Raw genomic sequence first — 21,701 nt, forward strand, 5'->3', positions numbered from 1 at the left:
ATGGTAAGTAATTAAACTTTTCTCTGGCCCACCTTCTGTTCAAACAAAAGGCGGCCATATTTTAATGGAGGTTTGTTATAAGAAAATAATACGGTATCATGACCTCTAGAAAGTAGCAACATAGCGTTTAGATTCGTGTCCACCAAATGAGCAAGCTGGACTATTATATCAACCTCAATGTAACGAATGTCAAATAAAAGATTATACCGAGTGACATATGAAGAAACGTGCGTGAATTATAAAAACCAGCCAAATCTGATTTGACATATCCCTCGTAAAAAAAGAAATCATAACGTGCTTACTGACCTATTTATCATTAATAGCCTCAGCAAAAACGAAAACGGTTAGCAAAACCATTAGTAAACGAAAGGTCCACATCGTGTTGAAAAATATTAATTATATATTGTAGTATATAGTAGTAATATTCGACTTTTAAATGTCGTACGAAATAGTGACTTATATTTATAAACTGATTGCTATATTAAAAGCATTTTGTCTGCAATACGATGGGCTCTAAAAAGCATCAACGCGTTACATTATATCCGGTTTCATGAAAAAAGACAACGCTAAAATTGAATGTTTGAAGTTGAATTTTAGAGACTTATTTGTCTGTAAGGCATCTTATGCCAAACTTAATCGTAACAATCTAAAGTCGCCACAACAAACTTAAAAAAATCATGATTCTCCTCTAATTACATTTTTCGGCGGTGGTTGGCAAAACAATATTAAATTAAGTAACTGAATGTGCCCTTGTAATTTGTAGACTTTTCTGAGTGTACCGCGGTTGCTGGCAGAGCCATCAAAAAAACAAAATTATATGACGCCTCAGGTGATTATCAGTAAAGTTGTTATTAAGGATTAAGATATTATTTGCAACAAAATGATAAACACGATTAAAAGTAAGTATGGTCTGCAATGTAATTTTGCTGTAAATACATGTATAAATTATTTTATTTTTCAATTTTTAATATATGCAATCTTGCTTCAGGTAGGTTTGAAACATAAGGAGATAATAAAAAATTTGCCGAAAATATAAAGTGGCAATCGAGTACAGTTCGTAGTTTCATTCGCCAAGTTAAATACGAAACTAGTAAATGAAAAAACCGAAAGTTTTTATAAAAGTGTCAACTGATTTATCTGATAATAGTGTAAACATGTATGAAGGATTCGAGACGTCAATTCTTTTCCTCTAAATCAAACATACAAGCTATCGCAAAGATTATATTTGAGGCGCTGTTTAGATAAACAAGTTACACAAGATTCAATTTGTGTTGGTTGCAGGGCATGAGCACTTTCCATTTAAATACTGAAAATTAAATTCATAACAACATTCCTCACATCACTAATAGCATAGTAAATACTTCAAGAGATTGTCACAAACATCAAAATGAAGGAAATACATCTTGCAGTACTTTGCTTAATATTGATCGGAGCATTTTCGACAACAGGTATGTTTCATTTTGAATGTATTTTATTTATGAAAGCTACGTGCCTTTGGTATATCAGACATTTTGAGATCTTCTATAGTCTATAGTCCAGTGATTCCCAAAGTGGGCGATATCGCCCCCCGGTGGGCGAAAACGATACAGAGGGGGGCGAAAAAGTCGAAGGGGCGATAAGGGGGCGATTTCGCGAAACCAGTTTTTGTTGGGCGCATCGGGCATTTGATTACTTTACTCTGCGTGCTTTCGTAGGTTTGAAGCACGTGGGCGATTATCACACGCGAAAGGATTGCTGGACTTGTCTCCGCAGTAAGGCACGGTAGTTTGCGTATTCCAGCGGTCGGCAAAACACGTCCGGAGTAAAATAATCTGGCCCAGGACTCTTCACTGAATGGACCTTTCCCCGACCTTTGACCCCGGAAAATTCGTTTTATACTTAACCATTTTAAATTTTTCGGTGCTTATTTTAAGGGTGGTTTCGCGAGTTGGCGCCCGTAAAATGAGCTATTTGTTTCAAATCATCATTCTGATTCACGGCATTCAACAATCTGTTTTTTAAAAGTACCGGTAAAAAATTTTAGTCTAGTCTATCACAGCTATTTCTACACTAATTTTTGATTACTGCAATTAAACTGACACTCCTATGAAGACAAAGTTATCATTGAGTTATTGATATATATTTTAATTTCCGAAACACAACTGAAAACTAACGAATATAATTCAAAAACACGAACATGAGGTTATGTTTACGACCACGCCTGAAAATCTGTCTGAGTTAGAAAAGAGTCTATGGTCGGATGCAAAAGGGAGCATTGTTACGTTTCTTTTTGCATCTTGCTGATTGGCCAATGTCACGAAGTAAACAAGGATGTCTATGCCGGGGAAACATTCATTATACAGAAAAAACGGCGGTTTTGACGATGAAATAATTTTATTTATAATCTACACTCGAGGAGTAAACTACATTTTTTACGTAACAGAATTTATCGCGAGACACGTTTAACGATCCTACAATTTAATTATAATTAGACAAATGGCAACACGCAGAAAAGTTGATGCTGTGTGTAGGGGTTCAATAGCGCAGTAAATATTCAAATATATTGCATTGTAAAGAGGAAATAAAATTCATATTCTATTCGAGAGATTCATCACTGATTAATTTTTGTAAGAAGGTATCTTCGAAAATCTTATCAAAATTTCACAAACCATGCGAAAATATCACTTCGATCTTTGGATGTACATATTTGTGCGAACAATTATTTTCAAATATGAACATTACAAAGAACAAGCAAAGAACTAGGATTAGTGATGCCCATTCAGAAAATGTTCTTTGGCGTCGTAAAGCTATTAAAGCGTGATGCAGCAACAAGACAGTGTCACATCAAATGTCATTCTAATAATTTTTTAATAAGACGGCTGAGTTGAGTTCATAAATTGTTTTAGTTTTCGCGCGCTGTTCCTTTTTTAACTTTCAAAAAATATATGCGACTCGCAAAATACTAGCAACCCTTAATTTTATCCAAAACAAATGGCTGATTAGTTCTATGGACTGGAGGCCATTGTAGGATGAGGAATCGAGGATGAATTTTACCGAAGATCGTTATATATCACGTATTTTGGCGCAAGCCATCAGGCTGTAGGGATGAATGAGATGTACGAAAATCATTATTATAAGTTTGGAAAAATTAGCTTTGTTTTCATTATTTTAATGTGAAATGGGGTGAATTTAGGGAGTTAAATGCTATGAGGCAAGTACACGGCGGTTACACGGCGGTTTTTGATGAGGTAGAACTCTGGATTCTTTTATTTCGACCTCTTATTATATGATGAAAAAGGTGTTTTCAGCCGTGCTCCTATTGCTATCAAAACTTAATCTTAAATCTTAATCTCATCTTAAAAAACACTACTACAACACTACACACTATTTGGTCTGTAATATATTCGTTTCTGACTTTACATTTTTTTGTAGTGCTGGGGGGCGATTAAGTTGTATAAACTACTGCAGGGAGGCGATGGTACAAAAAGTTTGGGAACCACTATACCAGGGCTTCCCAAACTAGGGGCCGCAAGAAGAACACTAAATTTGCACGAAGTACCATATTTATTTATTTTTCAGTCTCTTGATTCGAAACACAAATATCAAAAACTGTGTAAAACAAACATTTTACTATTCCGAGTTAATACATCTTCATACCGTGTTTCCCCGAAAATAAGACAGTGTCGTCGATTTTCTTTCGAAAATAACACTAGGTCTTATTTGTGGGGAATGTAGAGAATAACGAGATTTTCCATTTACTTATTTATTAGAATGTTTTCATTTAAAGTAACTGCTAGATATAGATTATTAAAGTAGAAAAGATTTTTCGCTATCGACTAAGACTCAGTGGTTCAGAAACAAATTTTCAGATTTAAACTTGTTTATTATAACACCATCACAAAATTGAAACGACGCACTTCCACTGAACTAGGTAAAAAAAATTGCGCTATCAACGAAGTCTTTAAGGGTAGCGCTTATATTAAAACCATTTTTAAAATTTAGGCTTGGTCATATTTTCGGGAAAATCATCGCGCTTGCATAACAATGCATATTTTGATCTTAAGACCCGATTTGTGCGTGCATGCATAACAATGCCGGCTTTTATCGCTAAGCTAGCGGTTCCCGAAGGCGATTAGCTAAGTGCGCCTGGAAACATATCACACATTTTAATTGTTCTAAATGTTTTATTATTCCTCATTATCGCAAATGATGTTTATTTGAATCAAATTCATTGTACCGTTCTATATTGTTTATTTTCTGCTACGTAGGGATCTATTGCTACGTAACAGAAGAAGTAAACCATACATGCTGCAATTTCGTAGGCTGTAGTTTATTCATTTGCTGAACCGAGTTTATCGGACATGAGTTATTTTTTTTAGCATTTTAAAGAAAAACTAGGCAGAGATAATAAAGAAAAGTTAACCTTGATTAGCTTCAAAAGGCATAGAGTACATATTAACGATGACTAATTCTGTTTTATTTTGAAGCAGCATATTTTTTGTGTAGGTGCGCCATGAGCTTTACCCTGATAATTTGCAGTGCACAGACTGATGCCTTATGCTAAGTTTGATCAACAAGAGTAAACAATTTCGAATAAGGACCAGCCCATCGGTGGTCAGACATTGTAATTCATCATTTAGGCCTGCATAAACAAACATTGCGCCACGACTGGACTTGCTATGAAGCAAAAAGCATTCACACCCATTACATTGAATAATTGAGTAACCCTAATCTGAGTAAATATGTGCTGGTTTTTGCTATTGAGTAGGCCTACTAAAAACTGGGAATTAGCTATGTCAATAAAATATCAAAAATGCATATTTTGATCTGTTTGGGATTATTAACTTAATCAAGGGCCGCGAAAAAATTTAATATATCAAAAGGGGCCGCGAGCTCAAAAGTTTGGGAAGCCCTGGTCTATACCACGAGGTTTACAAGAATCGTATCGAGAATTTTTGATTTACTTACTCTCCGCTATTTGTAGTAAATTATTTAACGAATAATGATATAACAAGTCCTATTGTATTACAGTACTGTCATATATCAATCACTAGAGTGTACCTAGTAGTCGTCTGTCCTAATCCCTATATTAGCGACTGCGAGCACCCAATTGTTTTGCCTATATTATTGTGAACGAAATCCAATTGCATCGAGCGCTTTTTGGTATTCGCATCGGTGCAGGTGACTTTTTGATATCATTGACGCATTATTGCATTTTGTCAATAATCTTTCCCACTTTTGACAAGATTTTGTGAATTTATATTGGTGGTATTTCTGCATTCATTTAACTAGAGTATTAATAAATCTCCAATGTGGCCCGCGAACTCATTTTTGTGGCCCTCGAACGACCACACTTTCACACTTTGCATAAATCATCCTAAATTAATTATTGTCTCCAAAACCTTTTTGTTTGATAAATATGCCAAGCCAGCATCGCAGTTATTAATTAAAGGATCTAATGTTAAAATGTCACTACGAAACGTGTAATTCAAATACCAAATTTGACCACAATGCAAAATGTGTAATGTGCATGTTCGGAAGCACATTTTACTGCTATCAGCTTTATCCAAAATTAATTACACTAAGAATAAACTTCGTAGCCTACTCGCTTGTCAGATCGTCATTTGAACGACGTACGGCAGGACAACAAGGTTGCCAGTTGATTTTAACGCCCTGACCAACACACAGAAACAACATCGACCTTCACATCGATGAGTAAAGGAAAACGATGTATTGTGTTTGATAATAAATAAGAAACGGCCATATACACAGGAATATGAGTCGCAAGAGCACCATAATTTGAAGTTTAATGTGGCGATTGTTCGCAGGCTGAAATCGATGTGGTCCACACGCTACTGGAAATTGTACATAAAGTTTGCCGACAACTGTACCAAATGAATATGCCCCCTTGTGAAAAAAAAGAACTTGAGTGTGCGTAATGCCTTATGCACTGTTAGAAAAGATTTCTATTTCAACTTTGATTAAGAACTATATTATGTATAATTATCTCATTACGACCGAATAATGCCAGTGGGCATGCCGCAAAATTAATCTACTTTAATAATATTTGTTGTCGTGGCGAATTGATCTTCAGAACACCGTGAAACTATAATATGTATTTATGATAGCTTTTTGATAGCAAGAAACCACGAACCTGTTATTCAACTCTAGTGCATAGTATATGCACAGAGTGAAATAAATTGCATGAGTGGAATGGTTGTAATGAAAACAATTATGCTCAACTCAAAAATAATTACCGAATATACATTTTAGAATGTCGACCTATAGCAAGCAATTGTTGGGTTTCAAAAGTGCGAGAATAAGTTATTTTTTGTATCTAACTCACTAACAACGGGTTCTCTAATTTAAGAAAATGTATGTGTCGCTAAGCAAGTTGCATTTGACATGACACACTTTGCATAAATCAAATACATAATTTGGGCAACGCCAAATATAACGGTAGTGATTAGTGGGTAGTGCTAGACTTTACCTGGGGTTCACTTTACCCATTTGCTGCGGTTGTCAAACCTCTGAAATAAACACGGTTTCGCTGATTATACCGATATTCCAAGAACAGGTTCCCGTGCAAAATCTATGCATCTCACCACTGCTCATAGCTATGTTGTGTAGCAGAATAGAGGCGGTTTGTCTTCATGTAAATTTATTTTTGCTACTGACGTTGTTACTATTTCAGGTGCAAATCAATGTAAGCCGAATCCGTGTCGTAATAAGGGACGCTGTAAGTCGAAGGGTGGTATGTTTTCTTGTACCTGCGTTGGTCCGTGGGAGGGATCAACATGCCGACTTCGTAAGTAAAATCCATTATACCTTTTCCAGTGCTATTTCTTGTATATGCATTAATTTTATGCCATCTCAACCTCCATTACGAATGCCAGGGTAAAAGAATCTCAGACACGCAATGCGGCGCCGTTGTTTCATATATATACTATATATACTATGCCTCGAAATTGAAAAAATAAGTTCACATATAAAGTACATAAATATGTATATTGTAGTTGTATTGCTTATTGAAGTATTCTCGTTTCAGGCAAACGTATACCTCGTCTCGGTTACCAGCAAACGTATTCATTTGAATTATTTTCTCACATATAAAAGTGATGCCTTCACTTCAAAAAATTTCAGACAAAAGTGACTATGCCAACTTTCCGGACAATTCCTTTCTAAACTATGAACCCATACTTATCTATAGACGCGCACTATCGAACAATCACCAAAATGAATCCAAATCTTAATATTGAGAAACATTGCATGTTAAGATGTCTTGAAAATAAAAGCTGGACCTATAGACTAGCGGTCTCGTAGTACCGTCCCACATCCAAAATCCAGCCATGAGAAGAAATTTCTATTCTTTTTTATTTGCAGCTGGGCGTGCTCCAGGTCCTTGTGACGCAAATCCGTGTAAAAACGGTGGAGAATGCTTTGAAAAGGATACAAGGGGATATTTTTGCAATTGCATGGTCGGGTACCACGGTCTGAATTGTCAGAAAGGTATTGTAAATTTAAAACGTAAAGTCTAAACGTATCAAAAACAATTTTAATTCTTGGTGCGATTTATCTACTCATATTACCTCTGATGGCTAGAGATATCGACAAGGAGTTTATCGTCCACGAGCCCGATCCATATTCAGCGAATGGCAAACAATGTCGATGGTTAATTTTGAATGGAGAATGTCATTGACACGCAAATGACTACCTCATAGAATAAAGTCACGATTTTATCAAATTTTAGATATATATTTATATCCTTTCTGCAGTATTTGATGTTTGTAAGCCAAATCCATGTGGTAACAGCGGAACATGTTCACCCAAACTCAATGGTTACACTTGCAAATGTAAAGCTGGATATGGAGGATCGACTTGTCGGCTTCGTGAGTAATAAAATATCTTGGAGTACATTTAGTACAAATATGCAACTGTATTTGGGCATGATTTTTTCTTAACAATATTAAGACGGTACGTGTTCTGCTTTGATCTTCGGCATAATTTATAAGCTCAAATGGTAGATTTGGACACATTTAACAGACTCTTCATTTAGAAGTCTTTATATTCGGGTATTATATTCAAACAAGTTTGTTTTCAGCAATACGTCAGCGTGATGATTGTAATCCAAACCCTTGCAAAAATGGGAAATGTCGATCTCTCGGAGAAGGCAGCGTTAGATACATATGTGACTGTTTCAAAGGATACAGTGGTCTGAATTGCCAAACAGGTGAAATATGGCATGCTGTTATGGCTACTTGTTACCTAAAAATATGAGAGTTAAGTTTTCAACTGTCGCTTTGCAGTAATGACAATAATATGAAGAAGAAAAAAACGGTTGAATGAACTATTAAACTTTTGTTTTATATAGGACGTGCTGTGTTTCCCGGGGGTTCGACATCTCTCGGAGCTTACTGTCTCAATATCAAATCGAAAGAAGTGAAATCGCCAGTTGGTAACACAAAATGGATAAATAATTTCATGAATAAACTAATTTCTGACGTAAAACCCATTTGGAAAACATTTCCCGGATTTTTGAGAGCGGAATTTGGAGCCGAGGCACAGATTAAGCCGAAAGGAATGGTGCAGGCGACAATAACTGCAAAGTGATTTTTTAATTTTGTTTTCTACACGATAATCTGCCCAAAACGAGGCCACGTGTTTAAGTGTTAGGAGTAGACCTATCATCACATCACGAATGACCGCCTCCTACCAACCGAGTATCACGACTGAAGATTCATAGACGATATTTTAATTTTATTTCCATTTTAAGTCGTGATATATATATATTCAAATTCCAATTTTAAGGCAATTAATTAAAAACTTCATACTCAACCATGCATGCTATGATTTCGGATTAGTCTAACCGTAAATATATACTACTACGGTCTAACATATATATATTATTCGTATTGGAAGATTTAACTCAATGCACAAGGCATCAAGCTTATTGATTATTTTTGTCAAGCGTGATTGCAGCAAATATCCATTTAAATTTTTTTATCTGCATTAAAGAAGTTGACAACTTGTTTGCTTTCAGAATATGGCTTGATTCGGCGGTTCATGTCAAAGATTTGATACAACATTATATACAAAGTTCAAAACCATTATCAAAATTTTCTGGCATTCCCACGGTTTGTGGAAGCAAAACTATTAAAGGTGAGTTTGGAACACCAGCAAAACGTTTTTTTAACTCAATAAGTAACCGAAGGTTACAGTTTACTGTGTTTATGGCGCATCGTCATCTCTGTTTTGAGTCCGACTCTCTCGCCGGCTCTCTTTCCTGTTCCTGACCAAGATCAAACCTCTTAATGCAGCATATATAAGTGCATATTACTAGCACCCATGTAAGATGTAACTATCAATCATATTCGCTACGAGAGGTCACTTTAACAAAGTATGAAATTGTGACCCGTTTCCAATTTTACGAGACTGTCTGACCGCCCAAGTCTCTCCACGTTTGTTTCATAAACCACCTAAACAAATAGAGAGTTTGTTTTATACACATGAGACTGATTTTGTTACACTTTTTATAATCAATAAATGCGACATACCCGTATCGTACTTTCACAGGTCTATAATATTGTATCATCATATTTTATAAATGCGATAGATTTACTTGCAACAGGATATCATAATGCTGCCTGTAATGTAGGTTTCATATCATATAGGTCCTCAGAATCCATGTAAGCCAAACCCATGTAAAAATGGCGGAACATGCACCGGTCGGGCTGGACAGGGAGGGTACAGATGCGGCTGTGTAGGAGGATTCAGTGGAAAAAATTGCCTAACAAGTAAGTATTTAGTTCGTAAGTAAATATATTCATATATAACATTTGAGCGTCTATCGACACAACAATTCTACATTTTTATTTTATATAGAGGATTTTCACAGAATAATAGAGAGGAATATTGTTGTTAGATAAGTTATCAATTTGAAGAGGTTACTATTTACGCTTGATAGACGCTGATTCTGAATATTTTTATATTTCACTAACACTGTAAAAGTAAGTTAAATTCAAACTTCGAAACTAATTCCTGTATTTAGAAACTGATTTCTGTCAACCAAATCCATGTCTCAATGGTGGAGACTGTGTGAGCAGGATTGGTGGATATATTTGCATCTGCAGTGGTGGATATGGAGGAGAAAATTGTCGAACAGGTAGAAATGTAGTTTATTGAAAGTTTAAAAATATCATTTTTTCAGTAGGCCGATATTTGTGCATTTGTAAATACTTTCATTTAGGACAAAGCTGTCATTCTGTCTTCTATACCAGCTTTATCGAGACAAATATATGATTTTTAAACAAATTTATTTTGTATCTTTGTTTAAGTTTAAAAATAATTTTGTAATTATGTGTGATGTACCAGTGATTGATAAATATATATATAATTCTGATTATAGCAGTAATGCAATCGTTAAGATGTATTCCATATTGCAGTATTGAAAGCTGCAGGAACGAGAAGTATGGGAATGCCTCTCCCCCATATCACTGTACAAGTAATTTTTTGCTGTTTTTTATTTCCTGGATAGAAGATCAGTGTCCTCATAAATTTGGAATTTTGCTTGACATTTACTTAATAGTCTAAATTGTTTTGCAACCTCAATTTTTCTGTTGGTGAAATCATTCTTATCTATTTCATAAACATATCCCCAAGACAAGTACAAAACTGATAATTTGGAGAATTTAACTTCCCTGGTGATTTTTCTCTGAAACCTGGTGTTTCCTTGTAAGTTGTAACTGCAACTCATTTGACATGTTTCAAACTCATGTTTCAAACATGATTATATATTACCATTTAAAAATATTTCAATCAGACCATATTAATTTTTATATGGATTAAGATGCATGCACATGATAATTACCAGTTAGCTATCACAAATTTATATTATTGTTTGATTATGCAGTCATTATTGCCAGCCACGAATCTTGTGGTCTTTTACCCAAATAAAAAACATTTCACCACAGGTATTTAATGGTTATAATGTTGCAGAACTCAATCCTTGTCGACCAAATCCATGTCAAAACAGAGGGCAGTGTGCACGGAAGGGCATGGGATATGTTTGTAATTGCAAGGGAGGATATGGAGGCCAGACATGTCGACTTCGTGAGTAAACAAATTAAACACAACGAACCACGATCTACAAATTGGGTCTGGTTCTGAATAACAATTATCTGTGGATGCAGCAAAGTAATACAATCTATACACAACCCTTACTTTCGGCCTGCTTATGAGCTTCATATGGGCTACATGGGTTTTCGTTGCTATGTGATGTTTATTCAGTAAAAGGTAGAAAGAGCATATGTTATTGTGTGTAGCCTAAGCCTGCACTCATGTTCGATAATTAATTTAACAGTTTAAATGTCTAATTTTGTTCAGTACCTGTGCTCTGATAATTACACAACAATCATTGTGGGCATCTTTGTTACCAACATAACCATTATTGTGCTGTATCCTACGTGGTGTTTATTTTTTGATGCAATTCATTCCAGCACCACAGCCAACCAGTCCATGTGATAAGAAGCCGTGTAAATTTGGTGGACGCTGCATTTCTCCAAATGGAAAAGGATATGTTTGTGAATGCAAAGCTGGATACACTGGAAAGAATTGTCATATAGGTATAACTTTTTATTATAAATTTATAAATTTTTATTTTGTAGTATCAGTGTTAAAAAGTTGGCATATTATATATATTGGCTTGTATATTACATTATGGATTGTGGAAAGGTAGGTAGGGACACTTGTACTCTTACACAACTATTAATTGATTACACCATCTCCATGTATTTGACTGTGCTGTCCTCTGATTGACTAGCGCTCACCTTAATCATATATTGTAAAAGGCTATACATAGTACACTATATAATTATGCAGCCTAGTCAGCTATCCCCTTTCTAGGTCGAATATGAAAATCCTATCAGTAATCATATATAGATGTAGATAATACATTTATTGATGTTTAATACAGCGGTTCCCAAACTTTTTGTTTGTATGGCGCCAAATTATACGGGCGAAAACTCACTGTGCACTCACACGAAAAAAATTGCTGCCTTTGAATAAATCTCAATTTTGGGATTGTTGATGTGTACTTCATGCCTTCTAAAGTTTGTGAACATGTGGGCCTAAAAAATAAAAGGTCAATTCTTCTTCCTCATCTCTGCCTGCTTTTCCTTTGAAATATTAAAAAAATCACCCATGTTCGCTAAACCCAGTGCAGAAGATAAAAGTGTCTACCTCTATTCTTACGTAACAATAGAGACAGACACAACGTAACAGAAAGTAAAAAACATATAAAGCTAAAATAAATTTATTGATTCATGTACATAGCATTTAAAAGAAGAAACAAACATTTATAATAAATGCAATATGTAAAATATTCAATCATCTTTTAGTTATGTTTAACACAATTCTGTTAATCTTCAAAGCGCACTTAGCAAATAGGATAGGATTTACCTATTTATCCCGGGGGAGAGAAAAGTCGATAATGACGGCTTAATCATATGGCAAACCACGGCCTCTCGTCCGGTTACCTGGCCAGGTCGGGTATGGGATCAGTCAGCCAGTTATTTGTTTTCGAAAGCATGGACTTGAAATTGTCGCATCCTTTGGAAACCACTTGTTAAATAGATTAAAAAATTCACATGACAATTTAGGGCGAAATGAGCCATGAAATAAGATCATAATGTGATAACTATATTATAGTTATTACTTGTATGCACCCAAAACTCTCCCATGGCCATCCAATTTATATTTGAATCTATGCCCCTGCTGAATTATCGAGCACAAATCCAGTGCAATTGGATTAACATTTTTTAACAGTATCAAACTCACTAGAATATAGGCAGTTTTAGCTAATATGTAAACATGCATATAAATTTGAATTGCATGTGTGTATATTACTCTGGAAATGTTTGGTATTTTAAACATCTTGTTTATAAAATGAGAAAATTGTTTTTGGGCTGCAGTTGTTGTATTCGAAACCAATCAATCATATTATATTGATGTTTTGCATGTGAGAGGGTTTTAGGATAATAGGAAAAATGTAATACTGGTTTAAATATCTAAATCATTTTTATAATTTTATTATTCAAAAGGTTGCCAAGTGTGCTTTTATAGACTTTTGCAGACATCAGTATTAGGCAGGATGCCTCAAAAATTCAGCTTCATAGTCAGATTTTGTATAATCCAATTTAATAATACCATTAAATTTTAGATTTCGATAACATCATATTTGTTCTAGAACCCAGTCCTTGTCGACCCAATCCATGTCGAAACCAGGGGAAATGTTCACAAATTGGAACTGGATTTGTTTGCAAATGCCGGGGAGGATTTGTAGGATCAACCTGTCGACTTCGTGAGTATAAACTAAAACTTCACAATCATCATTTTTGATATTATACTGACTGATTTTGGCCTTGTTCAGCATTACTTTTTAAGAAATGAGAGGTAAGTCATTTTGTGAAACCAACTGATGCAGTTTATAGGGTTTAGATATAAGTAAATGAATTTCTGATATATTCTGCGTTAGGGTAGATATAATACATAACCGATATAGGTATGGTCCAGATTGGTTTATCGGTTCATATATCTCTTTTAAAGGTAGTCGATTTGCTCGAAATGTCGAGTCATTCCGTCAGTGGAAGCATTCAAAAATTTTGTGTTGAGTACTTGAGTTAATAAAATATTCCTATTAAAATTAACTATTTGTTCTGCAAAGTCTTATTTTTATTTTTTTATATTTAGCACCAGAGCCTAGAAGTCCTTGTGATAAGAAGCCGTGTAAATATGGTGGGCGATGCATTTCTCCAGATGGAAAAGGATATGTTTGTGAATGCAAGCCAGGATACGCTGGAAACAATTGTCAAATAGGTATAGCTTTATCTATAGGTGATATTTTCAGTACTTTTCAACAACCTTGATAAAGTATAACTACCGGTATATGAAAAACTAAGACTACTCCAACTTTACAATATAGCAAATAGATTTGATAAATATTTGATTGAACATTATAGGCATAGTAATTTTATATCTAATTCAAATGCAACATTTAGGCGCCAACCATTGTAAACCAAATCCCTGTGGCAACGGCAGAGACTGTATACCAAAAGTTGGAGGATATGTTTGCATTTGCAGAGGGGGTTATGGAGGAGAAAACTGTCAAACTAGTATGTTTATTAATGTATTGCAATGAAAAATAATATTTGCTGAGAAATTCTGCTGTTGCTAGTTTGTTTATAATATTATACGAATGGCAATGTAGAAAATGTCTGAGTACTAATTAAAAACATATTGACGGAAGCCTGAATGCATGCAATTTTGATATACAATTGGCGAATAATGCAAAATATTATTAATTTCTATTGTTATTATTCAACAAGAATATGCATGGTATTATTATAATTAATATTGTATAAAATACATTGTATATTTGTGTGTTGTTTGTCTTTCAAATTAAACATTGTAAGATTAAACTTCAATATTTTTGTGCTTGTTCAAAGAAACGATTCACTGATATTTGAAAGAGAGACCTCAAGTATTATGTCATTCTGATTTGTTTCAAGTCAAAGAAAGTCGAATAGTTTTTCATTTTTAGGAAGATCAAATATGCACTGTGAATTTGCAGAAATATTTTGTTCTAATAATAATGTTGTGGGATTAGCACAAATGTAGCATTTAAAAATGTGGGGCATATATCGTATTAATATTCAGCTAATACAAAATCTATGGTAACACACCAATAATCCCATATGTATTTCCTACATCCCTAATTTCCAAAATTTCACACTTACACTTTACACTTTATTTGCGTGAATGTTAAAGCAATTACTAACTCTTCGAATGACACACTTTTATGGGAATTTACACAGATAACATTTTTCAATAGACAAATATTTTCACAAATATAGGCCCCAATCGCTGTCGAACAAATCCATGTGGCAACGGTGGAGACTGTGTACCTAAAGTTGGAGGATATGTTTGCATTTGCAAAGGAGGTTATGGAGGAGAAAACTGTCAGATTGGTAAGTGTTTCATAAGTGACTTATCATATTGATCAACTGAACATTTTATTTTGCAGAAGCAGCCAAACTTTAAATGCCATTAGTTTTGTACTTATTTGAGTGGTTTTTGAAATGTTTAACAAAATCTTTTTCAAATTGACATCCTAGGCTTTAGACATTTGAAGGAAGATGAGAAAGAAAATACAACAATTATAGCAACTCAATGTTTGAAATCTTGCTAGATTTTACGTGGATTGCCTACGTGGATTTGCATATTTTTGTGCAAAAGATCGCTTGAGTTACATGATCTTTCACAATGCTGCTGTTGTCTTCAATTTTTGCCATCATCCAATTTCATGTATTTGGTTCTATTAACTGCTCAAATTCTATTTTCTTACTTTTCGAAATGAAAAATCAATATATTTGTCGCCAGCTAAAATTATGTTATACATTTTCACAATTATAGGCCCAAATTATTGCCGACAAAATCCATGTGGCAACGGCGGAGACTGCATACCAAAAGTTGGTGGATATGTCTGCATTTGCAAAGGAGGTTATGGAGGAGAAAACTGTCAGATTGGTAAGTGTTTCATAAGTGACTTATCATATTGATCAACTGAACATTTTATTTTGCAGAAGCAGCCAAACTTTGAATGCCATTAGTTTTGTACTTATTTGAGTGGTTTTTGAAATGTTTAACAAAATCTTTTTCAAATTGACATCCTAGGCTTTAGACATTTGAAGGAAGATGAGAAAGAAAATACAACAATTATAGCAACTCAATGTTTGAAATCTTGCTAGATTTTACGTGGATTGCCTACGTGGATTTGCATATTTTTGTGCAAAAGATCGCTTGAGTTACATGATCTTTCACAATGCTGCTGTTGTCTTCAATTTTTGCCATCATCCAATTTCATGTATTTGGTTCTATTAACTGCTCAAATTCTATTTTCTTACTTTTCGAAATGAAAAATCAATATATTTGTCGCCAGCTAAAATTATGTTATACATTTTCACAATTATAGGCCCAAATTATTGCCGACAAAATCCATGTGGCAACGGCGGAGACTGCATACCAAAAGTTGGTGGATATGTCTGCATTTGCAAAGGAGGTTATGGAGGAGAAAACTGTCAGATTGGTAAGTGTTTCATAAGTGACTTATCATATTGATCAACTGAACATTTTATTTTGCAGAAGCAGCCAAACTTTAAATGCCATTAGTTTTGTACTTATTTGAGTGGTTTTTGAAATGTTTAACAAAATCTTTTTCAAATTGACATCCTAGGCTTTAGACATTTGAAGGAAGATGAGAAAGAAAATACAACAATTATAGCAACTCAATGTTTGAAATCTTGCTAGATTTTACGTGGATTGCCTACGTGGATTTGCATATTTTTGTGCAAAAGATCGCTTGAGTTACATGATCTTTCACAATGCTGCTGTTGTCTTCAATTTTTGCCATCATCCAGTTTCATGTATTTGGTTCTATTAACTGCTCAAATTCTATTTTCTCACTTTTCGAAATGAAAATTCAATATATTTGTCGCCAGCCTTAATTATGTTATACATTTTCACAATTATAGGCCCAAATTATTGCCGACAAAATCCATGTGGCAACGGCGGAGACTGCATACCAAAAGTTGGTGGATATGTCTGCATTTGCAAAGGAGGTTATGGAGGAGAAAACTGTCAGATTGGTAAGTGTTTTATAAGTGACTTATCATATTGATCAACTGAACATTTTATTTTGCAGAAGCAGCCAAACTTTAAATGCCATTAGTTTTGTACTTATTTGAGTGGTTTTTGAAATGTTTAACAAAATCTTTTTCAAATTGACATCGTAGGCTTTAGACATTTGAAGGAAGATGAGAAAGAAAATACAACAATTATAGCAACTCAATGTTTGAAATCTTGCTAGATTTTACGTGGATTGCCTACGTGGATTTGCATATTTTTGTGCAAAAGATCGCTTGAGTTACATGATCTTTCACAATGCTGCTGTTGTCTTCAATTTTTGCCATCATCCAGTTTCATGTATTTGGTTCTATTAACTGCTCAAATTCTATTTTCTTACTTTTCGAAATGAAAATTCAATATATTTGTCGCCAGCCTTAGTTATGTTATACATTTTCACAATTATAGGCCCAAATTATTGCCGACAAAATCCATGTGGCAACGGCGGAGACTGCATACCAAAAGTTGGTGGATACGTCTGCATTTGCAAAGGGGGCTATGGGGGAGAAGATTGTCAAATCCGTAAGTACATTTTTCATATCTTTGTCTAGCACTCCTGAAAATTTAATCAAATGTTCTGTCTACCGTCATTCTTCAGTCTAATATTTTGAATATAATTCAACAACAATTAAAATAGTAAACAAATTGTCTGGATGTGACAATATGTTTTATTTAAAATAAATTGTACCTTCATATTATATTATATTATCACTTGTTTGAATGGACCTGGGACTATGAAGTTAATTTATTTAAATATTCAAATATGGAGTTCAAGGCAGTGTTACACACAAGCCATGTTTCGAAATTTAAAATAGATTGCAAAATATGTAAATAAAGAACACTGAAAAGGATAAAAAATAATATCGGGTAATGCATTTTTAGCTCCTCGTCCTATTGGCCATTGTGCTATCAATCCGTGTTTGAATGGAGGAAGATGTAGATCTCCTGATGCTAAAGGATATGTATGTGATTGTCTACCTGGATATTCTGGAGTGAATTGTGGACAATGTATGATGTTAAGTAAACATTACAACTGACTGGTGAAAAATGACCATAATCGTCTTAAAATTCTTGTGGTCTGATTCATTTTTGTTTCACAGTATTATTTTAGTATAACAAAAGTGTAATGATTCCGTCAGTGGTATCGTCATGGAATCTAATGTTGTGGTGCTAAACTACTCTAAATAAACTGGCTGTCCACTCTGTTTGTTACTCATTCTCAATTTGTCTTCAAAATAAAAGATTTCCATAATAAAAAATCTTGTCTTAATATTAAAAGTGTTCCACAAGTCTAAATATCTTGAAAATTGCCCTTCTTTGTGATTCAGTCATTGAAATAATCCTTAAATTGCAAACTAACTTTCAGGCTCAACCTGATGTCCATCAAAGTCTAGCACGAATCTTTATCTTCTTGTTTTATTTGCATCATTGTAGTCATGTATGGAAGCCAAACTGCAGTAATTTGCATTGAAATTCAGTCAACGGATTTGAAGAGAAATGAAGGAAATCCAAACTGGCTTAACAATATGATGGGAAAGTGGAAAGTAGACCTAGATTTGATATGGGAGTCATATCCTGGATTTTTAAGAGCTGGCATTGCAGTTTCCTCGAAGGGGAAACCAAATGGGATGGTACAGTCAACGATTCGCAGCACGTGAGTTCAACATGAAGAACTTCTGTGCTTCCATGGCAGAAGAGAAACATACATGGCAAAATCACATTACATTATATAATGCCGCAATGGCTCAATAAAAAAATCTGCCCTGTTAGCTGTCACAAAATTGGTTGCAGCGGGACTTTTTTTTCCTTATGTGAATATTTTTGAAGTGTGAGAAATTCGTGTGTTTTCAAATTTGATATGATCATCATTTGCATAAATAAAAAATTTTAATTCCAATCCAATTATATAAGCTGAAATGTGTCTACACTCAATACGCAACACTAAATCGGACTGCTAAGCTCTTCAATTTATAATACAATATACCAGCGAATTCTATTTGTTTGCTCCACTTTTCTGCAGAGTTTGGGTATTACTTCCAAAGCATGGATCCAGCAGGAAAAGTCTTATTGAACATTTTGAACAAAGTGGAATGAAAAAGAACACATTTGTGGGTTCACCAAAATTTTGTGATTCTGGTGAGTATGATGTTTCAGTTTCTTCAAACGCATTTCGCTTAAAACTCTATCTTTATCTTGCTTTTCAGAGTTCAGTTTATGTAAGCCTCAGATTTGTGGAATTGGCAGAAGATGTGTGCAAGGGTATGGCGGATTTGTTTGCTTGTGCACAGGTGGATACAGTGGTGAAAATTGCGAAATTGGTGAGTATGCAACATTTTATCAGTTATGTAGCTTGTATGAATGAATACTTTACTTTACATATATAATGCAAAAAATGTTTCATTTGGGAAAATATTTCCGACCACTCAGATGACCAGTGAGGTAAATGATCAGCAAAATAAATCGGTATTTCAGTCCTGAAATAGGTTTAAAAACGAACTCGTATCAGTTCAATAGATATGAATTAAATATTGAGGTTTCATTTTTCGTTCAAGTATACCATACAGCTCAGCATGAATAAATATTACACAGTGTAGCGAGATGTTTAGAATAATTTATATTTTCTCAATTCACATTTTTCGCATTTCAATCAAGCCCAGATTTTTACATCTTGGATTTCATTATTCTCATAAATTGCCTTTTCAGCCCAAAATAATTGTGAATAAATTTTACCGATCATCTTTCATTCTAGTGCCTGGTCACATTGATCATTGTAGTCCAAGCCCATGTCAACATGGTGGATCCTGTAGATCAGTCGATGCCAAAGGATATCAATGCAATTGCGTCAATGGCTATACCGGAATTAATTGTCAAAAAAGTTTGTTTCTAATAGAGTCTTTCTATTATGTTCACCGCTATGGGTTTTTTGGATTTCAAATATTTCATATCAGACTGACTGATGGTAGAAGTCAAATCAATATCATTTCATCAATTGATAGTTGATTTTATATTGGATGTACTTTTTACTTATCGATCTTAAGATCGGTAGGTTGATAGGTATGCTGATGGGTATTTGTCTGTCTGTATGCCTGTTTGTTTGTCTGTTAGATGGACGCGATATCTAACGAAGGCGAGGTTGAATATGTTCCAAATTTTGCATGTGCATTCATTATATTTCGGACCAGAAGCCTATTGATTTTGGATGAATTGTGTCGTATAATTAGCGAGTTGTTAATTAATTAGTGATGGGACACGAAATGTCACTATAGAGTCATGAATCGAAACCGCAGTTTCGATCGATAAGTCTTCGGTCTCCGACCGATATTCTCGTTAAGATATCGATAATTTTTAAAACTATGGAGCATGGCAAGGGCATACCATACAATTATTTCGTAGGAGTAATCATGCGAGTTTGCAAAATGGCTGCGCTAAATTTACTAACAAAATACCCAGAATTTATTTTACTCTATCCTCCCTATAAAATTAAAGATCTTAGTTAGGGAAATGGCCGCATTATTGAACATGAGATCCTCTTTGAACTTGTATGGAAATTATAAATTTGTTGATTCAGTTGGTCAACAAACTGCTGGCAAATATTGCATCCAAATCCAGTCAACTGATGCAAAAGGGTCGCTGGACAATCCAAATTTTTTTGAAAACTTTGTTGATGAGTTGAAAGGGGATCTGTCATTGATTTGGAAAACCTACTCAGGGTTTATGAGAGCAGAATTCGGTGTTGAAGCAGTAACCAAACCAAATTCAAAAGTACAAGCTACAATTCGTGTCACGTAAGTAAATCAGTCATTCAAAGTTTTTATATTTAAATATTCATTAAGTTTTTCTTGTCTTTCAAAATGATGACAAATATGTATTTGAGTCTTCAGCTGACTGAATGTATTTCTCCTACTCTTCTACAGAAAACATAAGGCATACATTTTTGGTAGTTTTCAGGTCAAAATACTTACATAAACGTGTCCGTTGGTATGTCAACTGGTTATATACATCTGCCTCGTCTATATTTGGCCATAAATACAGACTAGTTTTTTGTAGCTTATCAATGTAGCTTACCTAAATCAAAAGATTTGTCCAGTACACACTTCTGTATGCCAGGATTATATGGCGTTGGCCATGTGTGTGTGTAATTTTGACTAAGGATTTGTACTTTAGGGTTTGGGTCTCACTGGCTGGTCGAGACAGAGGAGTTACTGTACAAGATCTCATTCGTCATTTCGTTCAAAGTAATGCACGCAAAGGCAACTTCATTGGGAAGCCTCAACCGTGTTTGCAGTAGCCAGTACGCGAATAGACAACAGAATGGACATATCTACACTGGAAAATAACAAATAAAATTTGAAACATATAACATTACAGAGTGATCATCTTTGAGCATTCGTATTTACACCATTTTGCGGCCTGATTGAGCATCACACCCAATTTCGCATTAAATTGAGGTACAATTTCCATGGATTGTCCCTTAACCAACTACAAATCTATTCATAATAAATTGACATTTCATTGTAGTTTGTATTATTATTGCTTTTTTAACGCTATCAACCTAAATAAATCCTACATTGGTGAGCATCATAATCATATATGAAGCTATCTATAGTTTGGTATTTGAGGATGACGAATGTTGGTTGATATTGTATATCATATGGTGACACGGATATTAAAGCCTGACTAATGGACTGGGAATCTGTCACGACTGTGTGAAACTCCATTTTGCCTTTGTGTGATGTGTGAAACAGACTATGTCTAGGTCACAATACTCGTTTAGCGTTTCTCTCTAATTGACAAACCCTGTTACTGGAGTATGTCTAACATCCCATGACGTTTGCGCGCACTTGGAATGCATGAGTTGGTGTAATGGTTTCAACCACTTCAGATGGTTGTTAGAAGTGACTTTAAATTTTAAAACACCGCAATTTTACACTAACGTGGTAGTCGTGCTGCTCATGCGATTTCCATGCTTCAGCAATGTTGATACT

General features: G+C 34.6%; 1 protein-coding gene across 2 annotated transcripts; it reads left to right on the top strand.

The window, feature by feature from the left end:
• The first annotated feature begins 1,132 nt into the window (after positions 1 to 1,132).
• On the top strand, positions 1,133 to 21,639 carry LOC120343259 (uncharacterized). Of its 2 annotated transcripts, none has more exons than XR_013474788.1 (26): positions 1,133 to 1,448; positions 6,674 to 6,787; positions 7,363 to 7,488; positions 7,755 to 7,868; positions 8,081 to 8,209; positions 8,351 to 8,585; positions 9,020 to 9,138; positions 9,651 to 9,773; positions 10,028 to 10,141; positions 10,975 to 11,088; positions 11,475 to 11,600; positions 13,223 to 13,336; positions 13,726 to 13,851; positions 14,034 to 14,147; positions 14,889 to 15,002; positions 15,448 to 15,561; positions 16,007 to 16,120; positions 16,566 to 16,679; positions 17,125 to 17,238; positions 17,599 to 17,724; positions 18,151 to 18,370; positions 18,737 to 18,824; positions 18,921 to 19,034; positions 19,466 to 19,591; positions 20,285 to 20,501; positions 20,881 to 21,639. XR_013474788.1 is itself a non-coding variant. In XM_078110662.1 (26 exons), exons 1-26 carry the CDS (start codon positions 1,388 to 1,390, stop codon positions 21,002 to 21,004), a joined length of 3,342 nt encoding a protein of 1,113 aa, XP_077966788.1. In that variant the 5' UTR covers positions 1,135 to 1,387; the 3' UTR covers positions 21,005 to 21,639. The 2 variants fall into 2 exon arrangements, 1 of the variants encoding a protein (XP_077966788.1); XM_078110662.1 differs by having other exon boundaries at positions 1,135 to 1,448; positions 18,737 to 18,852.
• Positions 21,640 to 21,701: the final 62 nt, after the last annotated feature.

The sequence above is a fragment of the Styela clava genome, chromosome 1 (assembly GCF_964204865.1).
Source record: "Styela clava chromosome 1, kaStyClav1.hap1.2, whole genome shotgun sequence".
NCBI lineage: Eukaryota > Metazoa > Chordata > Ascidiacea > Stolidobranchia > Styelidae > Styela > Styela clava.

Coding starts and splice junctions, on each gene's coding strand:
- LOC120343259 (XM_078110662.1), top strand. CDS start 1,388: ATGAAGGAAATACATCTTGCAGTACTTTGCTTAATATTGATCGGAGCA. Junction 11,601..13,222: donor TGGAAAGAATTGTCATATAG/GTATAACTTTTT, acceptor TATTTGTTCTAG/AACCCAGTCCTTGTCGACCC. Junction 20,502..20,880: donor CAAGCTACAATTCGTGTCAC/GTAAGTAAATCA, acceptor TTTGTACTTTAG/GGTTTGGGTCTCACTGGCTG.